Source organism: Somniosus microcephalus, chromosome 7 (genome assembly GCF_052327205.1).
Source record: "Somniosus microcephalus isolate GS21.2 chromosome 7, FLI_Smic_1.0, whole genome shotgun sequence".
Classification (NCBI taxonomy): Eukaryota; Metazoa; Chordata; class Chondrichthyes; order Squaliformes; family Somniosidae; genus Somniosus; species Somniosus microcephalus.
Genome location: NC_140993.1, coordinates 114,167,158 through 114,186,746, shown reverse-complemented (window position 1 = coordinate 114,186,746; position 19,589 = coordinate 114,167,158). Strand labels below are relative to the sequence as shown.

The window sequence follows — 19,589 nt, the reverse complement described above, 5'->3', positions numbered from 1 at the left end:
TTAAATATATTCAAGAAGAAGTTGGACATATTTCTTAAGGCTAAAGGGATCAAGGGATATGGACAGAAGGCAGGAACAGGGTACTGAATTTGGATGATCAGCCATGATCTCATTGAATGGTTGAGCAGGCTCGAGGGGCCGAATGGCCTACTCCTGCTCCCATCTTCTATGTTTCTATGTTTCTATGGATTCATGCCTGATGAAGCTGATTGAATTTTTTGAAGAGGTGACATAAGTAGTGGGCAGGGGAATGTCTTTATGGATGTTTTTTATATGGACTTTCAGAATGCATTTGATAAAGTCCCTCGTAAGAAATTATTAACTAAGGTTGAAGCCAATGGAATTGAAGGCATATTATTGACCTGGTTAGGAAATTGGCTGTGTGGCAGGAGGCAGAGAATAGGGATAATGGGCAGCTACTCTAATTGGCAGGATGCGATTGTGGTATCCTGCAATGATCTGTGTTGGGGCCTCAACTATTCACCATATTTATTAACGACTTAGCTGATAGGATAGAAAGCTACATATCCCAGTTTGCCGATGACATAAGATTGGCGGCACTGTAAGCAGTGTAGATGGAATCATAAAATTACAAAGAGATATTAATAGATTAAGTGAATGGGCAAAACTGTGGTAATAACCAAAGGTATTAAGGGGCATGGGGCAAAGGCAAGTATGTAGAGTTAGGTCACAGATCAGCCATGAGCTCATTGAAAAGCGGAACAGGCTCAAGGAGCTAAATGGCCAACGCCTGTTCTTATGTTTCTAGATCAGTGTATTTTCTAAATGGCGAGAAGCTAGGAACAGTGGATGTGCAGAGAGATTTAGTGGTCCGTGTTTAAAAACACTAAAAGCTAATGGACATGTGCAAAAAATAAATGAAAAGACTAATGGAATGTTGGCCTTTATCACAAGGGAGCTGGAATACAAAAGGGTGGAAGTTATGTTAAAGTGCTGGTTACCACCACCTTCTCAAGGGCAATTAGGGATGGGCAATAAATGCTGGCCTTGCTAGCGACGCCCACATCCCACAAACGAATTAAAAGAAGACTCCATTTGGAGTATTGCATTCAGTTCTGGGTACCACATCTCAGGAAGGATATATTGGCCTTGGAGGGGGTGCAGCACAGATTCATTAGAATGATACCAGGGTGAAAAGTGTTAAATTATGAGGACAGGTTGCATAGTCTAGGCTTGTATTTCCTTGAATATAGAAGATTAAGGGGTGTTCTAATTGAAGTGTTTAAGATGATTAAAGGATTTGATAGGGTAGATAGAGAGAAACTATTTTGTCTGCTGGACGTGTCCAGAACAAAGGGGGCATAACCTTAAAATTAGAGGTAAGCCGTTCATGGGTGATGTCAGGAAGCAGTTCTTCACACAAAGGGTTGTGGAAATCTGAAACTTTGTCCCCCCAAAAAGTTGTTGAAGCTAGGTCAATTGAAAATTAAAAAACTGAGATTGATAGATTTTTATGTAAGGGTATTGCGGGTTACAGACCAAGCCTGGTAGATGGAGTTAAGATACAGATCAGCCATGAATGTTGGAACAGGCTCGAGGGGGTAAATGCCCTAACCCTGTTTCTATATTCCTTCCTATGTTCCTACAAACTCTGCATCTCTATCTCTCCTTTAAGACGCTCCTTAAAACCTACCTCTGTGAACAAGCTTTTGGTCATCTGTCCTAATATCACATTCTGTGGTTTGGTGTCAAACCTTATTTGATAATGCTCCTGTGAAGTGCCTTGGGATGCTTTACTACATTAAGGGCACTATATAAATGTAAATTGTGGTAATCTGGCAGATTGGATGACCTGCCCGTTGTAGAATCCGACCAATTTTCATTCCATTGAAATCAATGCCTCCATGCGTGGAGAAAACTGGTGAGGAAAGGAAAAAAATAGAATGTACTTTACCTACAGCAATATTCTCTTTCAATATTTTTTATCTTATTACTTTCAGCTCCTGCCACTTTTTCTCCTACTTTGTTTAGTCTACTGAGCATCATTCCCTGACTGAGAAAGTAGCCAGTTAACCTGATTTCCTACCTCTACTTTTGTCATTCTTGACCACTGATTCTTTTGAGGAAGTGGGGCTTTTGTCTTGTTTATGGGGAATTGTCTTGCCCCAACAGCACAGCCAATATTGGGAACTGACAGTTTGAGGAATCACAGGCAGCAACCCATGTTGTGTGTTTGATGTCATTAGCTTTATTATTGGTTTTTTTCATTCTATTATTTTAATCTCCCTTATAGAACCTACCTGGGTTACTAATCATTCCCTGCCTAAGACGGTAACTTGACTCCAGTTCTCTGCTAATGAATTGAGCCGATTACTAAAAGATGCTTAAGAGTTGACTGTGGTGACTTGTCCACTAATATGTTTCCTAACCTGTAAATCTCTAATGCTTGGCTTCCTTCTGACCACACAGTCAAAGTTAGTAATTCATAGCATTGCAAATGAAGATTGTAAACCCACTCCCTACCACTCCTTGGAGTGGCAATATACTGTGCCACGTGAATGTAATTAACTTTTATAACTCAAAACAACTTTTTTCCTCACTGCTGACCAGTATTTTGGCCAAGAGAAAATTGAAAATTGGACAATTTCTTTGTGAGTATGTTAAAATTTGAAATGCTCCAGATGAGAACTTGGAACTTGGTTTATAAAAATGCTTATTTTCTTGTACATGTACCTTATATACTTTGAGATAAATGTATTGCATTAATATTCTTTAATGGATTTCTTGCTGGTAGTATGCTTTGTTGTGACTTTTAATTGGGGTGATTTTATCTATTTTATTTTTATGTAGACAAGAATTGGCAACTCTGAGTTATCAAAACAACAAAAAGAACTTGACAGAAAACTGTATGAGCTTAAGCGTTTGGAGAACAAAAACAAAGAACTTGAATTGGAGATTGAAATTTTTAACAAAGACATTAAAGAAAGGTATGTGATATAAATTGATTTTTATTCAACCATCAGTATTTTAAATTTTAAATTTAAAAAGCATATCTGTTAAAGTCGTCAGGAAAGAAATAAAATGAAGAAAGAGATCCGGCAAATACAAGAAGCTGTAAAATTTAATAATGGCAAGCTAAGCATCGTGAAGAAACAGCTCACCCATGTGGAGAGGACTCAAAATGCAGTGAGAGCAAAGCTGGCGATAATGACAAGGACATTGAATGATCAGGAAGATCAATTGAAGGTTAGTGATTGATACAGTATGCAAACCTCAGAACATTTTGGTTTCAGTGGATTAGTTCTAACATACTTTATAATCCAAACGTTTGGTGTTGAATGATCTTAATACAGCAAAAAATTGACTGATTAAAATAAAACTCGGCTTGACAATGCTTTTAATTTTAGGTTACAGCTTTGCAACTCAATTAACCTATTTGTGATATTTTACCTTTATGAATTTTGGGTCAATGGTAATAATTAAAGAAAAGAGCTCACAACATGCAAGTGTACAATTCAACTAATTTATATAAGAAACTAGCAACATTGAAGTCTGCAACACATGGGAACAAACCTGCAGGTACTGAGATCCTGCTCCAGTTTTATCTTTTTATTTGCATTGGTGATTTTTCCAAGATAATGATACTAGATTGATTCCTGGGATGAGAAGGTTGTCCTATGAGGAGAGATTGAGTAGATTGGGTCTATACTCGCTAGAATTTAGAAGAATGAGAGGTGGTTTCATTGAAACATATAAGATTCTGAGGGGGATTGACAGGGTAGATGTTGAGAGGTTGTTTCCCCTGGCTGGAGAGTCCAGAACTAGGGGGCATAGTCTCAGGATAAGGGGTCGGCCATTTAAAACTGAGATGAGGAGGAATGTCTTCACTCAGAGGGTTGTGAATCTTTGGAATTCTCTGCCCCAGAGGGCTGTGAATGCTGAGTCCTGAGTATATTCAAGACTGAGATCGATAGATTTTTGGACTCTTGGGTAATCAAGGGTTATGGAGATCAGGCGGGAAGGTGGAGTTGACGTTGAAGATCAGCCATGATCTTATTGAATGGTGGAGCAGGCTCGAGGGGTCATATGGCCTACTTCTGCTCCTAATTCTTATGTTCTTATAAAGTATTTTTGTTCTTCATTTTGCCTGGCTTCATCTCAGTACTGCCAAAATGGTAAATGATCTGCTCTCAGATTTCTGATAATCCCCCTTTGGCTCTGAGAGATATGATTTAACACCCAAGATGGATTACCCTGTCCAAGTTTTTCCACACCTCTGATGGGAGATGGCACACCTTTTGCTCAGTATCCCGTCAATGGGTGTGGCTCAGGTTGGCCATTTAGCAGAGTGGAAAACTGAACATGGGTCTTTCTACAAAAGGCAAAGTACTGCGGATGCTGAGGGCTTGATTTTGCCATTGGCGGCGGGTTGGGTGCGGGTCAGGTGGTCGGCGGGTCCCGATCCCGCCTCCGCTGTCGGGTGGGAAAAAATTGCGCTTTTGCCCTAATTGGGCAATTGATTCCCAGCGTGTGTGAACCCCTGGCCCAATTAGTTTTTTGGGCCTTAAACCCGCCTCCGATTACATCATTTCTCCAGCTGCATTTAAGGGCTCCAAGCAGCCGTGGCTCATTTTGTGCCTAAACGCTTGTGCTAGCTTCTGTTGAAAATAGTTTTTGGAGCTAGTGCCCAAGGCCTCACCTCGCTTTAATGACGACTCACTCCATGATCTGGTGGAGGGAGCCAGCGCACAAAAGGAGGTGCTCTTTCCATCCTCTGGGAGGAAAAAACCTCCTCAGCAGACCAAAGCTGTGTGGCTGCAACTTGCTCAGGAGGTCAGTTCCAGATCAATGTGCAGCAGAACCTGCCTGCAGTGCCGAAAGAGGTTTAATGACCTTGTCCGAACAGGCAAAGTGAGTATAGCATCACCTTTACCCTCATTCTGCTCCCCATCTCCTCTCAACACCATCACTCTGCATTGTCAACCTACTCCTACACATCCCACTTTACCCTTACATCCCTTGCACCCTTAATCATTCCCTCTCTATGTGCACAATCAGTTAACTATTCGACTATGCTGCCCTCACACTCCCTATCACTGTTATGGTATGACAACAGCTAACAACACACAGGGAGGACCCTTAGTATTGGGACCTCACTCCATCTTTGTGTACTTCTAAGCATCTATGCTATGGATTATCTACACTCACTCCATCATTCTCACTCAAACTCCACTTGCGCCCCTCATTGCAGGAAAAGAGAGCCCACAATAAGAGGCAATGGGCGAAGACCGGAGGAGGGCCAGCCTCAATAGCCCAGCTCACCAGCGCAGAGGAGGCGGCACTGGAGATCATTGGTGCCGGGGGAGGATGTGGAAGTGGGGGACGGACAGACGGGCACATCAGAACAAGCTGGTGACTGAATAGTTTTGCATCTTTTTCATTGAAATTGCATGAGTGGCTGATATGGCTTCTGATGCTCAAACAGATTCACTTATGACCATCTGCCCTATTCCATGTGCATGCTACGTTTATATCACATGTCTAACTCATGCCTTTTCTCCCCCACAGGACCATCAACAGCCCCCTTCCCACTGTCCAGGAGGAAGAGGCTGAGCTGGAAGACTCCTCAGAGGAACCTGCAACCTCTGAGGGCGCAGCGTCAGCAGAATTAAGCGCACCCAGTACCAGTGCAGATACGCACACCTCGGTGGGACCTTCACAACATAGAGTAGTGTTGTCACCTGGTGCATCACAGCTCACAAGTGAGCATCAGAAGATGGTGGAGACAGGGACAGCAGTGGAGAGTCCTCATCAGAGGCCGAAGGGCACTCCCAGCTCTGCTCAACTGCACGTGGACCCTGTGCCTCCGGGTCCAACCAGAAGGAGAGCAGTGCTGGAACTCCAGGAACAAGTGCAGGAGTCTCTGGCAGGTTTTGTCTCCAGGGTTACTGCGAGTGTGGAGCAGATGGAGGAGTCCAACGCTAACATGAGCAGAGCCTTTGTGGTGGCATTGGCGAATCAACACATCACCGCGGAAAGGATGGCAACCTCCATGGAAAGGATGGCTACCTCCGTGGAAAGGATGGCTATGGTAGAGGAGAGGATGGCTACGGCCATGGAGGAGCTAAGTCGCCAGAGTGTGGAAAACATGGTGAATGTTCAGAATAGACTGACATCTCTGGAGGAGCGATGGACAGCTATTGATCAGAGAAACCAGACCTTCATGGAAGTCCTCTGGAGTAGGACTGCCAGTGCAGAAATGTATCCTCATGGCCCCCCTGATGTGCAGCAAGGTGCTGTCAAGCTACTTGCTAGCTCTGAAGTGGGGCTGACCCATGAGAGGGATGTTGGTGGCAGAGAACAAGGAAGTGGGGGCTCCTCTCCAAGCACTCACACTCCCATGCCACTGCGGAGCCCTTGGTCAGAGCCCCACCAGAGTCCTCACCCAACTGAGATGGGCGTCTCAGCCCCTGCACAGCCGCAGGAGGAGCAGACTGTTGGTGAGCCCTTGCAACCCCAGAGGACGCCCGCCGAAGGTGTCGAAGCAGGAGCAGCATGAGAATGAGCAAGAAGCCTCCACATCTGCTGAAGCCACAGGGAAGCACCACGTAGGAGCATGCATAAGAGGAAGATAATGCACAAGTAGTCACAAGGGTAGTCACTTGGGTCTTCTGTTGTGGTTAATTGTTACATGCCATCCTTTAGTCAATGTAGTAAAATGAAGTGATGGCAAATTGTTGAAGTTCTGGACTCTGTCATTTCGGAAATGGAAGTTCCACATTGAGGGCTCATGGCGAATTTTATTTGTCATAATGGTGGTCAGAGTGATAGGAAGCCACAGGTTCTTGTCCATTGTCTATGGTGTAGTAAGATGGTGCCAGGCACACGTGTTTCAATGGGCAACTTAAGCAAATCTGGCCAAGATGAGTGTATCCCTTGCATCCCAGGCAGCAGTGTGCTCACGTGCTGCTGCAGTTGGTTGATGCGCATCCGCAAGGTCTTCATTCTAGTTCTCCTCCTCCTCATCCTCCTGCTCATCTGAGGAGGCTGGGCGCTAAGCCACTTGTTCCTCAGGCAGCTGCAAGCCACGATACTGTGCGATGTTATGCAGTGCACAGCAGACCATGATGATTCTGGAGACACTGGCTGCTGATACTGCAGGGCTCCACCTGATCTGTCAAGGCATCTGAACCACAACTTCAGCAAGCCGATGGTTTGCTCAATGATGGATCTGGTCGAAAGGTAGCTTGAGTTGTAGCGCTCCTCAGCTTCATTGGATGGACTCCTGAACGGTGTCATTAGCCACGTCTTCAGGGGATAGCCCTTGTCTCCAAGTAGCCATCCGCAAAGTTGGTTTGGCGGACTGAAGAGCGGAGGCACACCAGACTGCCGCAGGATGAATGAGTCATGGCAACTGCCAGGGTACTTGGCGCAAACATGCAAAATGTCCTTCCTTTGGTTACACACCAGCTGCACGTTGAGGAAGTGGAAACCCTTGCGGTTGACAAAAAGAGCTGGGTTGTGATGGGGTGCCTTAAGGGCCACATGTATGCAGCCGACGATGCCCTGCACCCTTGGCAAGCATGCCATATTTGCAAAGCAACCACACGCGCGGTTATACTTGCTCGATCCGTGGAGAAATGTATGTAATTGTCAACCTTTGGAAAGAGGGCATCGGTTACTTGCGTGATGCAAGTTTGTGCAGCCGACTGGGAGATGCCGCTGATGTCTGCTGATGATCCCTGGAAGGAGCCTGAAGCAAAAAAGTTGAGTACAGTGGTCACTTTGACAGCCACTGGTAAGGGGTGTTCACCTGCTCCTCTGGGCTCCAGGTGTTGGTGCAGCATTGCGCAGATGTCACCGACTACCTCTCGCGAAAGTCTCAGCCTCCTTTGGCACTGCTGCTCACTTATGTTGAGGAAACGCATCCTCATCCTGTAAACCCTGTTTTGGGGATATCTCCTTCGTCGATGTGCTTCCCTGCGCTGGTGCCTTCTGCCCTTTGCACCATCATGTGGGTGAGCAGCAGGTTGGCGTTCCTGTTGTTGCTGCTGTTGGTGTTGCTGTTGTGCCTGGTTCTGCTGCTGCCACGGCTGCACGTCCTCCGAATCTAAGGACCAGGATGAAAGGAAATAACTGGTTCCCATGTTGCTGGTAGATATCAAGTTGAGGAAGCGCTCAGTCAATGTGGGGAGAGGGTTTTCCCTAGAGGTCACAGCAGAGATGGATCTCAGCTTCACCACTTCCAAGATCAGTGGACCTGCAAAAAGTTTTTCAAGACCTGGAAAAACAAAGTTCTGCCACCTGCAACTGATCCTTGTTGAGAGCTCCGTTTTTATGGTGGAGCTGCAGCTCTTAGGAAGCCAGCCACTTGTCAACCCAACATGATTAGCTGGCGTGTTTCAGAAGAGACGTGCAGCACGCTGGAAATGTGGCACAATTTGAAAGGCCTCTCAAAATGGGATTATAGCGGTACTTACGTGGTAGTTAAGTGCCTTAAGGGCCTATCCCACCGCCTGGAGGCGTGACCGAAACTGACTCTGCAAGCCCGCCTCTGGCAAAGTTGCGCGGAGGCTGGTTGATGGCGGGATTGGAACCCACCGTCATTTTTTCCAATTATCCCACCAATCCCGCCTCCAGACCCGCCTCCTCAGGGTTGGTAAAATCCAGCCCTTGAAATCTGAAACATAAACAGAAAATGCTGAAAATACTCAGCAGGCCAGGCAGCATCTGTGAAGGCAAAAACAGAGTTAACATTTCAGGTCTGTGACATTTCATCAGAATTGGAAAACGTTACAGATGGTGGGTTTTAAGCAAGTACAGGTGCAGGGAAAGGGGGGAGTGGAGGAAAGAACAAAAGGGAAGTTCTGTAATAGGGTGGAAGACAGGAGTGATTTAATGAATAACAGAAGCAGAATAGAGAGGAACTTAGAGTGGGAAGGGGAAGATCTAATTGTTGTGGTCCACATAGGCACCTATGACATAGGTAAGACTAAGCAAGAGGTTCTGCTAAGGGAGTATGAGCAGCTAAGGGCTAAATTAAAAACCAGAACCATAAAGATAATCTTTGGATTACTACCTGAGCCATGAGCAAATGGGCATAGGATCAATAAGATCAGAGAGTTGAATGCGTGGCTCAAAGATTGGTGTGGGAGAAATGGGTTTCGATTCATGGGGCACTGGCACCAGTACTGAGGAAAGAGGGAGCTGTTCTGTTGGGACGGGCTTCACTTGAACCATGCTGGGACCAGTGTCCTGGTGAATTGAATAACTAGGGCTATAGATAGGGCTTTAAACAAAATAGTTGGGGGGAGGGTTCAGATGAGGGAAAATTTAGAAAGTTAAAGAGAAAGGTGCAGGGTAGCGATAGGGGTAATGATAACCAGAGTGTGACAGGAAGGGACAGAGCATACAAACATAAGAGTGCACCAGCAAATAGGGTCAGAGTAGGGAAAAATGGTAAAAAGACAAAATTAAAGGCTCTTTATCTGAATGCACACAGCATTCTGTGAGGGTGCCAGTCAGTTCCTTCTGTAACCTCTAGATGGCACCTTCACTTGTTTGTTTCTAGCCCTTTGTTAATTGTTCCTAGCCTCCTGTGTTAATTCTTAACGGCCTGTTAGCTGTTCATGGGTTTCACCTGGTTTTCTTGGTATATAAGTTCTGTGGTTGCTTTCCTCTGTGCTCAGTCCTAACCGGGGACTAGCCGTCGCTCTGTGGCTGCTGGCTTTGACTGGCTGGCTGCCATGGTTCTCGAGCTCTGTATTTAAGATGTATCTAAGTCTGTGTTCTTGTTGTTCTTAGTCTTGATAAGGTGCTGGGCTGGACTAGCGTGTTGCCATGTTGGCGCTTGTCTTGAGCTCTGTATTGATAAGCCTTTACCCCTGTGGCAGCCCCTCGTGATAGCTTGTTTCGAGTCTCGTCTCAGCAAGCTGGTTGCGCTTGTGGTAAGCTTATCCCAGCTCAGTATGGACAAGTAGGTTGCCTCATGGAAGCTGTCCTGAGTTCCTATTCTTGACTAGCCGTTTTGTAACTTGTCTCGAGTTCTATGTATATTGTTGTGTTCCTTGTATGAATCTAGTCATGTGTGAATCTAGTAAAGTACCTTAAAGATTGTATACCTGCCTCTAGCCTGGTTTCTGCACTTGGGTCCAGAACCTACCTTGCCCAGAGAGCACGGCCCCGTATCTACATGGCCCCGTGGCTCCCCACACCCGTCACACATTCATAACAAGATAGATGAATTGATGGCACAAATAGAAATAAATGGGTATGTCAATGCCCACTTACCTTCATCCTGCAACAGCACTCTTCCCGCCACCACATCAAGCTCGCGGCTGGCTGGCCAGAGACAAGGGCTATCCGATCTTCACCTGGCTAATGACTCCACTCCGCAACCCCAACACTGATGCCGAGCACTCAAATAATGAGAGCCATACCGCCACCAGGAACATCACCCTCCTTGTGAACGCCTCCCCATCGAAGTCCTCATCTGAGTCCAGTGCAGCAGAACTCACGCGCAAACTCGCCCTCTGGGGAGCTGGCTCCTGAGCTACCCTTTCCCCCTGCTCTTGCTGCAGCCCACTCGTCCCCGGTGCATCACCCAGTGCAGACCCAGTTCTTTCTTAGAGCACTAACAATCAATTTAGTGGGAGGTCAGAAGGCTTAGCAGCTGGCGCTAATTCTCCAACTTTTAAAAATTTAGCGCCCCAACCGGGGCAATACCGAATTTCTATACGGCACAGAAACATGCCATTCGGCCCGTTTATGCTCCACTCGAGCCTCCTCCCATCTTTCCTCATCTAAATCTATCAGCATAACCGTCTATTCCATTCTCCCTCATATGCTTGTCTAGCCTCTCCTTAAATGCATCTATACTTTTCACTTCAACCACTCCCTGTGGTAGTGAGTTCCACATTCTCACCAATTTTTGGGAAGAGGTTTCTTCTGAATTCCCTATTGCATTTCTTAGTGACTATCTTATATTGATGGCCTCTAGTTATGTGCTTCCCTACAAGTGGAAACATTCTCTCTGTATCCACTCTATCAAAACATTTCATAATTTTAAAGACCTCTATTAGGCCACCCCTCAGCCTTCTTTTTTCAAGAGAAAGGAGACCCAGCCTGTTCATCCTTTCCTGATATGTATACTCTTGCATTTCTGGTATCATCCTTGTAAATCTTCTCTGCGCCCTCTCCAGTGTCTCCATTTCCTTTTTATAATATGGCGACCAGAACTGCACGCAGTACTCTAAGTGTGGTCTAACCAAGGTTCGATACAGGTTTAGCATAACTTCCCTACTTTTAAATTCTATACCTCTAGAAATAAAACCTAGTGCTTGTTTTTTTTATGGCCTTGCTAACCTGTGTCACAACTTTTAGTGATTTGTGTATTTGTACTCCGAGATCCCTTTGTGCCTCTACCACACCTAGACTCGCACCCTCCAAGTGATGTGACCTCCCTAGTCTTCCTACCAAAATGTAATACCTCACATTTATCTGTGTTGAACTTCATTTGCCAATTATATGCCCATTCTGCAAGTTTATTAGTGTCCTCCTGTAATTTGTTGCAGTCCAACTCAATTTTGACTATCCACCCAAATTTGGTGTCATCCGCAAATTTAGAAATTGTGTTTTTGATTCCAAAGCTTAAATCATTGATATAAATTGTGAACAACTGTGCTCCCAGCAGTGATCCTTGTAGAACACCACAACCCACCTTCTGCCACTGTGAATAGCTACCTTTTACTCCTGCTCTCTGCTTTCTGTCTTAAGCCAGCTAGCTATCCATTCTGCTACTTGACCCCTGACTCCGCATCCTCTGACCTTGTTCATTAGTCTATTATGGGGTACCTTATTGAAAGCCTTTTGAAAATCTAGATAAATTACTCTCTCTGCTACCTCTTCAAAAATTCAATGAGGTTGGTCAAGCAAGACTTTCCCTTTTGAAATATATCCTGACTATTCATTACTATATTTTTGGTTTCTAGATGTTCTTCTATTTTCTCCTTTAGTAGGGATTCCATAATTTTTCTATCACCGATGTTAAGCTGACTAGTTTATAATTCCCTGGACATGTTCTATCTCCCTTCTTAATTATAGGTATTGCGTTAGCTATCCGCCAGTCCTCTGGTACTACACCTTTTTCTAACGAATTATTAAATATGTGTAGTAATACATCTGCTATCTCTTCCCTAGATTCTTTTAAAATGCATGGATGCAATCCATCTGGACCAGGGGTTTTATCCTCTTTGAGTTTGATTAGTTTATTTAATATATCCCCTCTTTTTATTTTAGATACACTTATCTCATTACTGATCACATCATCCAATGTCATGTCCACCTGTACTGATCACATCATCCAATGTCATGTCCACCTGTTCTATCTGCCTGGTAAATATTGAAGCAAAATAATTATTTAATATATCTGCCTGGCGCTACCAACGACAGGTTGACTGGAACGCTTCCCAGTCACTGTGGGGCTGGGGGGGGGGACGCTATTTAAAGGGGGCCTCTTCCTGGCTTTTGTGTGGTAGCCATTTTTGCACCACTCATTCTGAGAGAGAGAGAGAGATTTGGAGAGAGACAAGGAGAGAAAGAGAGACTTCTGCATTGAATCAACGCTGTCTGAGGTAGTTTTGGCTTCTGACCATAACTTTGCAGGTACTTTGCTATTTGACCTTCATAACTGTTGTATCCGTGTGTTAATGGAGACACGGAATGCAGGAGTTGGTTTAACAGGTGTTTACTAAACAAAGTCTGGAGGTGAACTAAAAGATACAAGACGCTATACAGGCTTATATACCCGAGTGGTCACTACCGGTATTACAGTACACAGGGGCTTTTAAAGGTACATAAACTACAATTCCTCCCCTTTTAGATAATTAGTACATAACACTTTAAGTAATCATTAATTAACATGTTTACAAGAACAATAATCTACACATTTGCTGCAGTTAATCAATTATAAGTCAGTCTCTCTGGAGGCTTCCTGACTCGGTCCGGATAACGCCTCGGTGGTGTAGTAGTTTTCGGTAGTGTAGTAGGTTCTTTTGGCAAGGTCGATTCGGCTTGAATGCCAGTGTCGGGTTCATCTGGTTCCAGTATCACCGGATCGGAGGTAGACACTATGGGTATCTCTGCTTCATCATTAGGCATATAGAGTTGTGGTGTAAGTTGTCCCTTTTCGGATGACTCTATGATCTGGTCAGCATGGCGCCTTATTATGCTTTCACCAATGTCCACGGTATACATCAGCGGTCCAAGTCGTGTGCAAATAGTTCCAGGCTGCCATTTCTCGGTACGGTAGTCCCGGGCCAAAACTTGTTGACCTATCTGGAAGGTTCTAGTTGGCCTTTCATTCATGCCTTGAAACTGCCGGTTCTCTACGTCCCTTCTGATGTTTGGCTTGATCAAATCCAGCTGGCATCTTAGTCTTCTATTGAAAAACATCATGGTGGGAGTTTGGTTTGTAACCACATGTGTTGCATTCCTGTACGCAAACAAGAAGTTATCTACCTTATGTTGCAGATTTATGCCTTCATTACCCATGGCCTTTATGGCCTTCTTGAAGGTCTGGACAAACCTTTCAGCTAATCCATTGGTGGCGGGATGGTATGGGGCGGACGTGTAGTGCTTAACCCCATTGTTTTTTAAGAACTTCCTGAATTCTTCGGACACAAATTGCGGTCCATTATCAGAACAGATCTGTTCAGGCAGCCCATTCCTGGCAAATATGGTCCTTAATACTGTGATGGTTTTTTCCGTGGTGGTGGAGGACATCTTTATTACCTCCGGCCACTTGGAGTGTGCATCAACCGCGATTAAGAACATTGAGTCCATAAATGGACCAGCAAAGTCGATATGTACCCTTTGCCATGGAGATGAGGGCCACTCCCATGGATGTAGAGGGGCTTGTGGTGGGGCGTTTTGGACCTTCTGGCATCCTAGACAGCTCTTGGTCATTTGTTCGATGTCTCCATCGATACCTGGCCACCACACAAACGCTCTGGTTAGGTTCTTCATTTTCACTCCACCCAGATGCCCCTCGTGAAGCTCCTTTAGCACTTTATCCTGGAGTTTGGGTGGAATCACCACTCTGGATCCACACATCAAGGTTCCTCGGCACACTGACAGCTGTTCTCTTCTTTGCGAGAATGCTGGCAACAGTGGTTCGCCATGTGCTGGCCATCCCTTCACCGTTAAATCGTAGACTCGTGAGAGAGTCGGGTCATTTCTTGTTTCCTTTTCAATGGTAGAATTTGTTACTGGTAGACATTCCACTATGGTTGAGTGGAATATCTCCACTGGGTCCACTGTAGGTGCCTCTTCTACCGTTGGCAACGGTAGGTGCGATAAACCGTCAGCATTCCCATGCTGTTTTGATCCTTTGTCTTCTATGTCATATTGGTGTGCCCCTAGGAAAAGGGACCACCTCTGTAGCCTTTGCGCTGTCATAATGGGAACACCCTTTTTAGGGTTGAATATGGAGACGAGGGGTTGATGGTCAGTCAACAAGGTAAATTTTTGTCCGTGTAGGTAATGGTTGAATTTCTTCACTCCCCACGCCAGGCTGAGTGCTTCTCTGTCGATCTGGGCATAGTTACGCTCAGCTGAGTTCAATGAGCGTGACACAAAAGCTATCGGCCGCTCCGAGCCATCAGGGAATCTATGCGATAATACCGCTCCTACACCATAAGGGGATGCATCGCACGCCAGTCTGATTGGCAATGATGGGTTGTAATGAGCCAACACTTCCTTGGACGTGATCAAGCCTTTGCATTTATGGAAGGCACGTTTACAGTCTTCGCTCCATTTCCAAATTACTCCCGTTTGTAGCAGTACGTTAAGAGGGTGCAGAACAGTTGACAAGTTCGGTAAAAATTTATGATGGTAATTTATCAATCCCAGGAACGACCTTAATTGTGAGACATTTCCAGGTGCTGGGGCTTTTATGACCGCTTCAATTTTTTCAGGTGACTTATGCAACCCTTCTTTGTTAATTATATGGCCACAATATGATATTTGTTTCTGGAAAAATTCGCACTTGGGGCGATTTGCTCGTAGGCCCCGTTCTCTCAGCCTAGTGAGCACCTGCTCCAAATTGGCAAGGTGCTCGTTGTCGTTTTCTCCTGTTACAAGGATGTCGTCTAGGTAGCATTGAGTCCCCGGAATCCCTTGGAGGACTTGCTCCATAGCTCTTTGCCAGATAGCTGGAGCTGATGCTACTCCGAAAACCAGTCGATTGTACTGGTACAGGCCTTTGTGTGTGTTTATCGTGAGATACTTTTTAGAGGCCAAGTCAATTTTGCTGAAACGTTTCCCTCCGGATAGTGAGGCGAAAATATCTTCTATCCTTGGAAGAGGATACTGTATCATGTGAAGGACCGGGTTTACAGTCACCTTGAAGTCCCCACAGATGCGAATTTTTCTCTGTTCTTCAGATTTATCATTATTCAACGTTTTCTTCATGACCGGGACGATGGGAGTTGCCCACTCGCTCCAATCTACCTTGGATAACACGCCTGCTTTTTCCAAATTCTCCAGCTCTGCCTCGACTGCTGGACGAATTGCGTATGGCACCGGCCTTGCCTTAAAAAACTTGGGAATTGCCGCATCTTCCACTTTTATTGAGGCGGTGACGCCTTTCAAGGTTCCTAGTTCCTGTTGAAACACTTCTTTGGCGTTAGCCAAGATGTCTTTTAATCGTTCAGGTATGACATCATCATCATTTTTTTTCTTACTGGCCACCGTCAGTGCCTGAATGGAGTGCCAGTCTAAACGTATCTTCCTGATCCATTCACGTCCCAACAACGGGGGACCACCATCTTGCAGAACGTATAAATACAATTTCTGTATTTCCTTGCCGTTGTATACAACAGGCACCCTTATTTTCGCTCTGGGGTATACTTTCTGCCCTGTACATGTCTTCAAGATAATGGATGTGTCTTTCAAAGGTATATGCGGAAATAGCCGCTCGTAATCCCGTCGACTTATGACGGTCAGAGCTGATCCTGTATCTAGCTCCATTTTAACTGGGGACCCCGCTATCGTGAGGGTAACCCAAATGGTCTGGTAATCTTCTTTGGCAATTACATTATGTAATTTGAGACAGCTTAGTCTCTTGTTTCCGGAGTCGCTATCGCTCTTCTGGTCTTCGGAGCTACTGTCCGTCATCATTTGTACCTTTCTGTACTTTTCCTTATTGATTTTTTTTCTGTCAGTGGATTTTTTTGTTTCCAGATCGGCATACACGTGCAATGTGTCCCATCTTTCCGCATTGCCTGCATGCTTTGTCCTTGAACCAGCAGTCCCTCTGGTCATGGGTGGATCTGCCGCAGCGATAACATCTCTCGAAACCCCGTGTCATTTCATGGGTGCCGAAGTCCTGTGGCTTTTGCTGTATCTCTGCAGCTCCTCTTGCTGCTGCTTCGTATGATACAGCCACACTGAAAGCCTTGTCCAGTGTCAAATCTTTCTCAGAAAGTAGCCTTTTCTGTGTTCCTTCACTTAGGAGACCGCAGACGAATTTGTCTCGTAGAGAATCTGCCAGTCCTGCCCCGAATTGGCAGTGCTTTGACAGCTTTCTTAATTCGGTGAGGTAATCAGCGTTACTTTCATTCTTGTGCTGATTCCTCCTGAAGAATTTGAATCGTTCCGCTATCAGCAGCGGTGTTGGGTTTAAGTGATCCTGTAGGGTATCAACAATCTCCTTAAAATTCTTGTCCATTGGTTTGGCTGGAGTGATTAAGTTTCGTAACAGCCCGTATGTCCTTGCGCCCATCAGATTTAGAAGTACCGATGCCTTTTTATCATCCTCCACTTCATTCGCTGTGCAATATACCTCCACTCTTTCCACATATGTGGTCCAATCCTCTACATCACTATCGAAAGCAGTAATATTGCCAGTCTTAGGCATCCTGAAAATCAAAAATGGCGCCTCCCGCGCTTTCCTTTCTTCCCTGCCAAGATAAAACGGTGCCACCCGCGCTTTCCCGCCGCTGCCGCTGCTGACAACGCTGTTCTCCGCGGTTTTTATTTACACAGATATTTTTAATAGTTGGAGACTTGTTCCCGCCGGACTCTCTGGGACTTTTCCCTCCCTCTGCTTGGTCCGAACGCCGACCTGCTTTGCAGCGCCTGCCGTCTCCCGAGTGCTCCACCCTCCGTCTCTGTTTGCCTCCGCCTTCCGACTCGCTGCTCGGCCCCGTTGCAGAGCCACCCGATCGAGCCCCAGCCCGCCGCCCAGGAAGGATTAGAGCAGTACCTGCCACCAGCCCGGCTAGCTGGTGAAACCACAGTCTTTTTTTTTCTACCTTCGTCTGAGTAATCGATCTCCTTGAGGTGCTGCCAAATTACAGGTAAGTCCGTTTCCAATTCGTCGCCACTGTTGTATCCGTGTGTTAATGGAGACACGGAATGCAGGAATTGGTTTAACAGGTGTTTACTGAACAAAGTCTGGAGGTGAACTAAAAGATACAAGACGCTATACAGGCTTATATACCCGAGTGGTCACTACCGGCATTACAGTACACAGGGGCTCTTAAAGGTACATACACTACAATAACTTTGATTGCCCAGATACTATGGGAGCTGTAATGGATGGGAACGTCATCCTTCTCCATCACATTCGGAGGGCACAGAGACGCAGAGAGAGAGTGGCAATCATGGCAGACGGAGGAGGGCCAACAAGCCTCGATACAGGAGACCTTACCCTCCCGGGGTTTTTCGCCAACAGTTCTCCTACATTAATATGTCTGAGGAGCAGTGTTTGCGAAGGCTGCGCTTCAGCAAGGAGGTGGTCACTGAGCGCTGCCACCTGCTTCAGCCAGATCTGCAGCCTCAACTGAGGAGCAGGACGTCTCTGTCAGTGGCAGTGAAGATAACAATGGCTCTCAACTTTTATGCCACCGGCTCATTTCAATCAGCTACTGGGGACATCGCCAATATCACCCAGTTCGCGGTGCATTGCTGCATCCGTCAGGTAACAAATGCCCTCTTTAAAAGGAGACGAGAGTACATCTCTTTCCCCATGACCCCGGACAAGCAGCAAGAACGCGCAACGGGCTTTGCGATGATAGCGGGCTTCCCACTGGTGCAGGGCGCCATTGACTGCATGCATATGGCTTTGCAGGCGCCACAAGAGAATGCCGAGAATTTCCGCAACCGAAAGGGCTTCCATTCCTTAAACTTCCAGTTGGTCTGTGACCACAGGCAGCTGATACTCGCTGTCAATGCCCACTTTCCTGGCAGCAGCCACAATGCCTTCATCCTGTGCCAGACTTCTGTGGCAGACCTTTTCCAGGCACCGCATCACCCAGGAGGTTAGCTTCTCGGGGACAAGGGATATCCTCTGTGCACCTGGCTGATGACACTGCTCCGTTCGCCCAGCACCCCTGCTGAGCTACGATACAACGAGAGCCATCAAGCTACCAGGAATATCGTTGAGCACACAATCGGTGTGCTCAAGCAACGGTTCCGCTGTCTGGACCATTCTGGAGGAGCCCTGCAGTACTCGCCTGAGCGAGTCTCCCACTTCGTTGTTGTATGCTGCATGCTGCATAACCTTGCAATCCTCAGGACACAGCCAATGCCACCAGGCATTGGAGCACCAGCAGAGGAAGAGGAGGAAGAGGAGGAGGAGGAAGATGAGGAGGATGATCATTAGCAGCACCAAGACAAGAGGGAGGCACAAAGTAGAAGGGCTGACCGTCAAAGGCTCATAGCAAGTCGCTTCTAGGCCCACTCTGAGGAAATGGCTTCTGCCATTCAAACAACCTGAATGAAACCATCCCGCAACCCCTAAGCCAGTCAAGGCAACAATGAGTGCAAAGACCAAACATGTACATTTTGAATACAGACAATTCTTTATTTCACAAACTCTGTGTGTCTCATTTCCGCTTGACAAAGTAATAGAAAGAAACACAAAAAAAGCAGTCATTCACATAACTGACTCTCACAACCTGGAGACAATGTCCAAAACAGTTACAAAAATTTGACCATGAACCTCGGCCTTCAATAACACAATGAAAATCATTTTGCCACACCTCCTACTTTTTGCCCTTCGAGGGTGATCTGCTTCCCTTGCAAAATTCCCCCCTTCCCACCCTGCAGCTCCTCCGTAATGGGATCCCAGTGGCTGGAGCAAGGCTGGGGGAAGGCTGCTGAGTGTCAGAAACTGAGACTGCAGATGCCCTTGAGGGACGGCCTGGACCAGCTCGGGGCCTGGAGGTCCCGGCTGTTGACTGCACCAACTCTGCATGGGCGGCAACAGTCTGTCCTACAGGTGGTGGCAACTGCAGTGGAGAAGTGCCAGTGGTGGCAGCAGGAATGCTGTCATTTTGAGAGAGGACAGCAACTCCCTGCTCGACCGACACACTGGCACTCCCACGGGGCAGCACTTCAGCATCCGGAGCAATCTGATGGAGCACAGATTGCTGGCCTGCTGCGGCGCAGTGAGAGCCCCGGGGAAATCTGCCCGATCCAGCAAGGGTGGCAGCAGTCAGTGCTCGCGTGGCCTCAATCTGCGCCTGCATGAGACCAGCCGCTGACTGCATTGCAGCACTTAGCATTTGCGTGGCAGCCGCCTGTGCTACAACGAAGTGCTCCACACTCCTTGCCAGTGATTC

At 46.3% G+C, this 19,589-nt stretch overlaps 1 protein-coding gene across 1 annotated transcript in view; it reads left to right on the top strand.

Annotated features, from left to right (window-relative positions):
- Positions 1–19,589, top strand: part of ccdc178 (coiled-coil domain containing 178) — a 723,212-nt gene that overhangs the window by 314,916 nt on the left and 388,707 nt on the right. The window contains exons 12-13 of the mRNA XM_085993953.1: positions 2,812–2,948; positions 3,024–3,207. Of these exons, the coding sequence (XP_085850079.1) occupies positions 2,812–2,948; positions 3,024–3,207 (321 nt within the window). The remainder of the gene's footprint in view (positions 1–2,811; positions 2,949–3,023; positions 3,208–19,589) is intronic.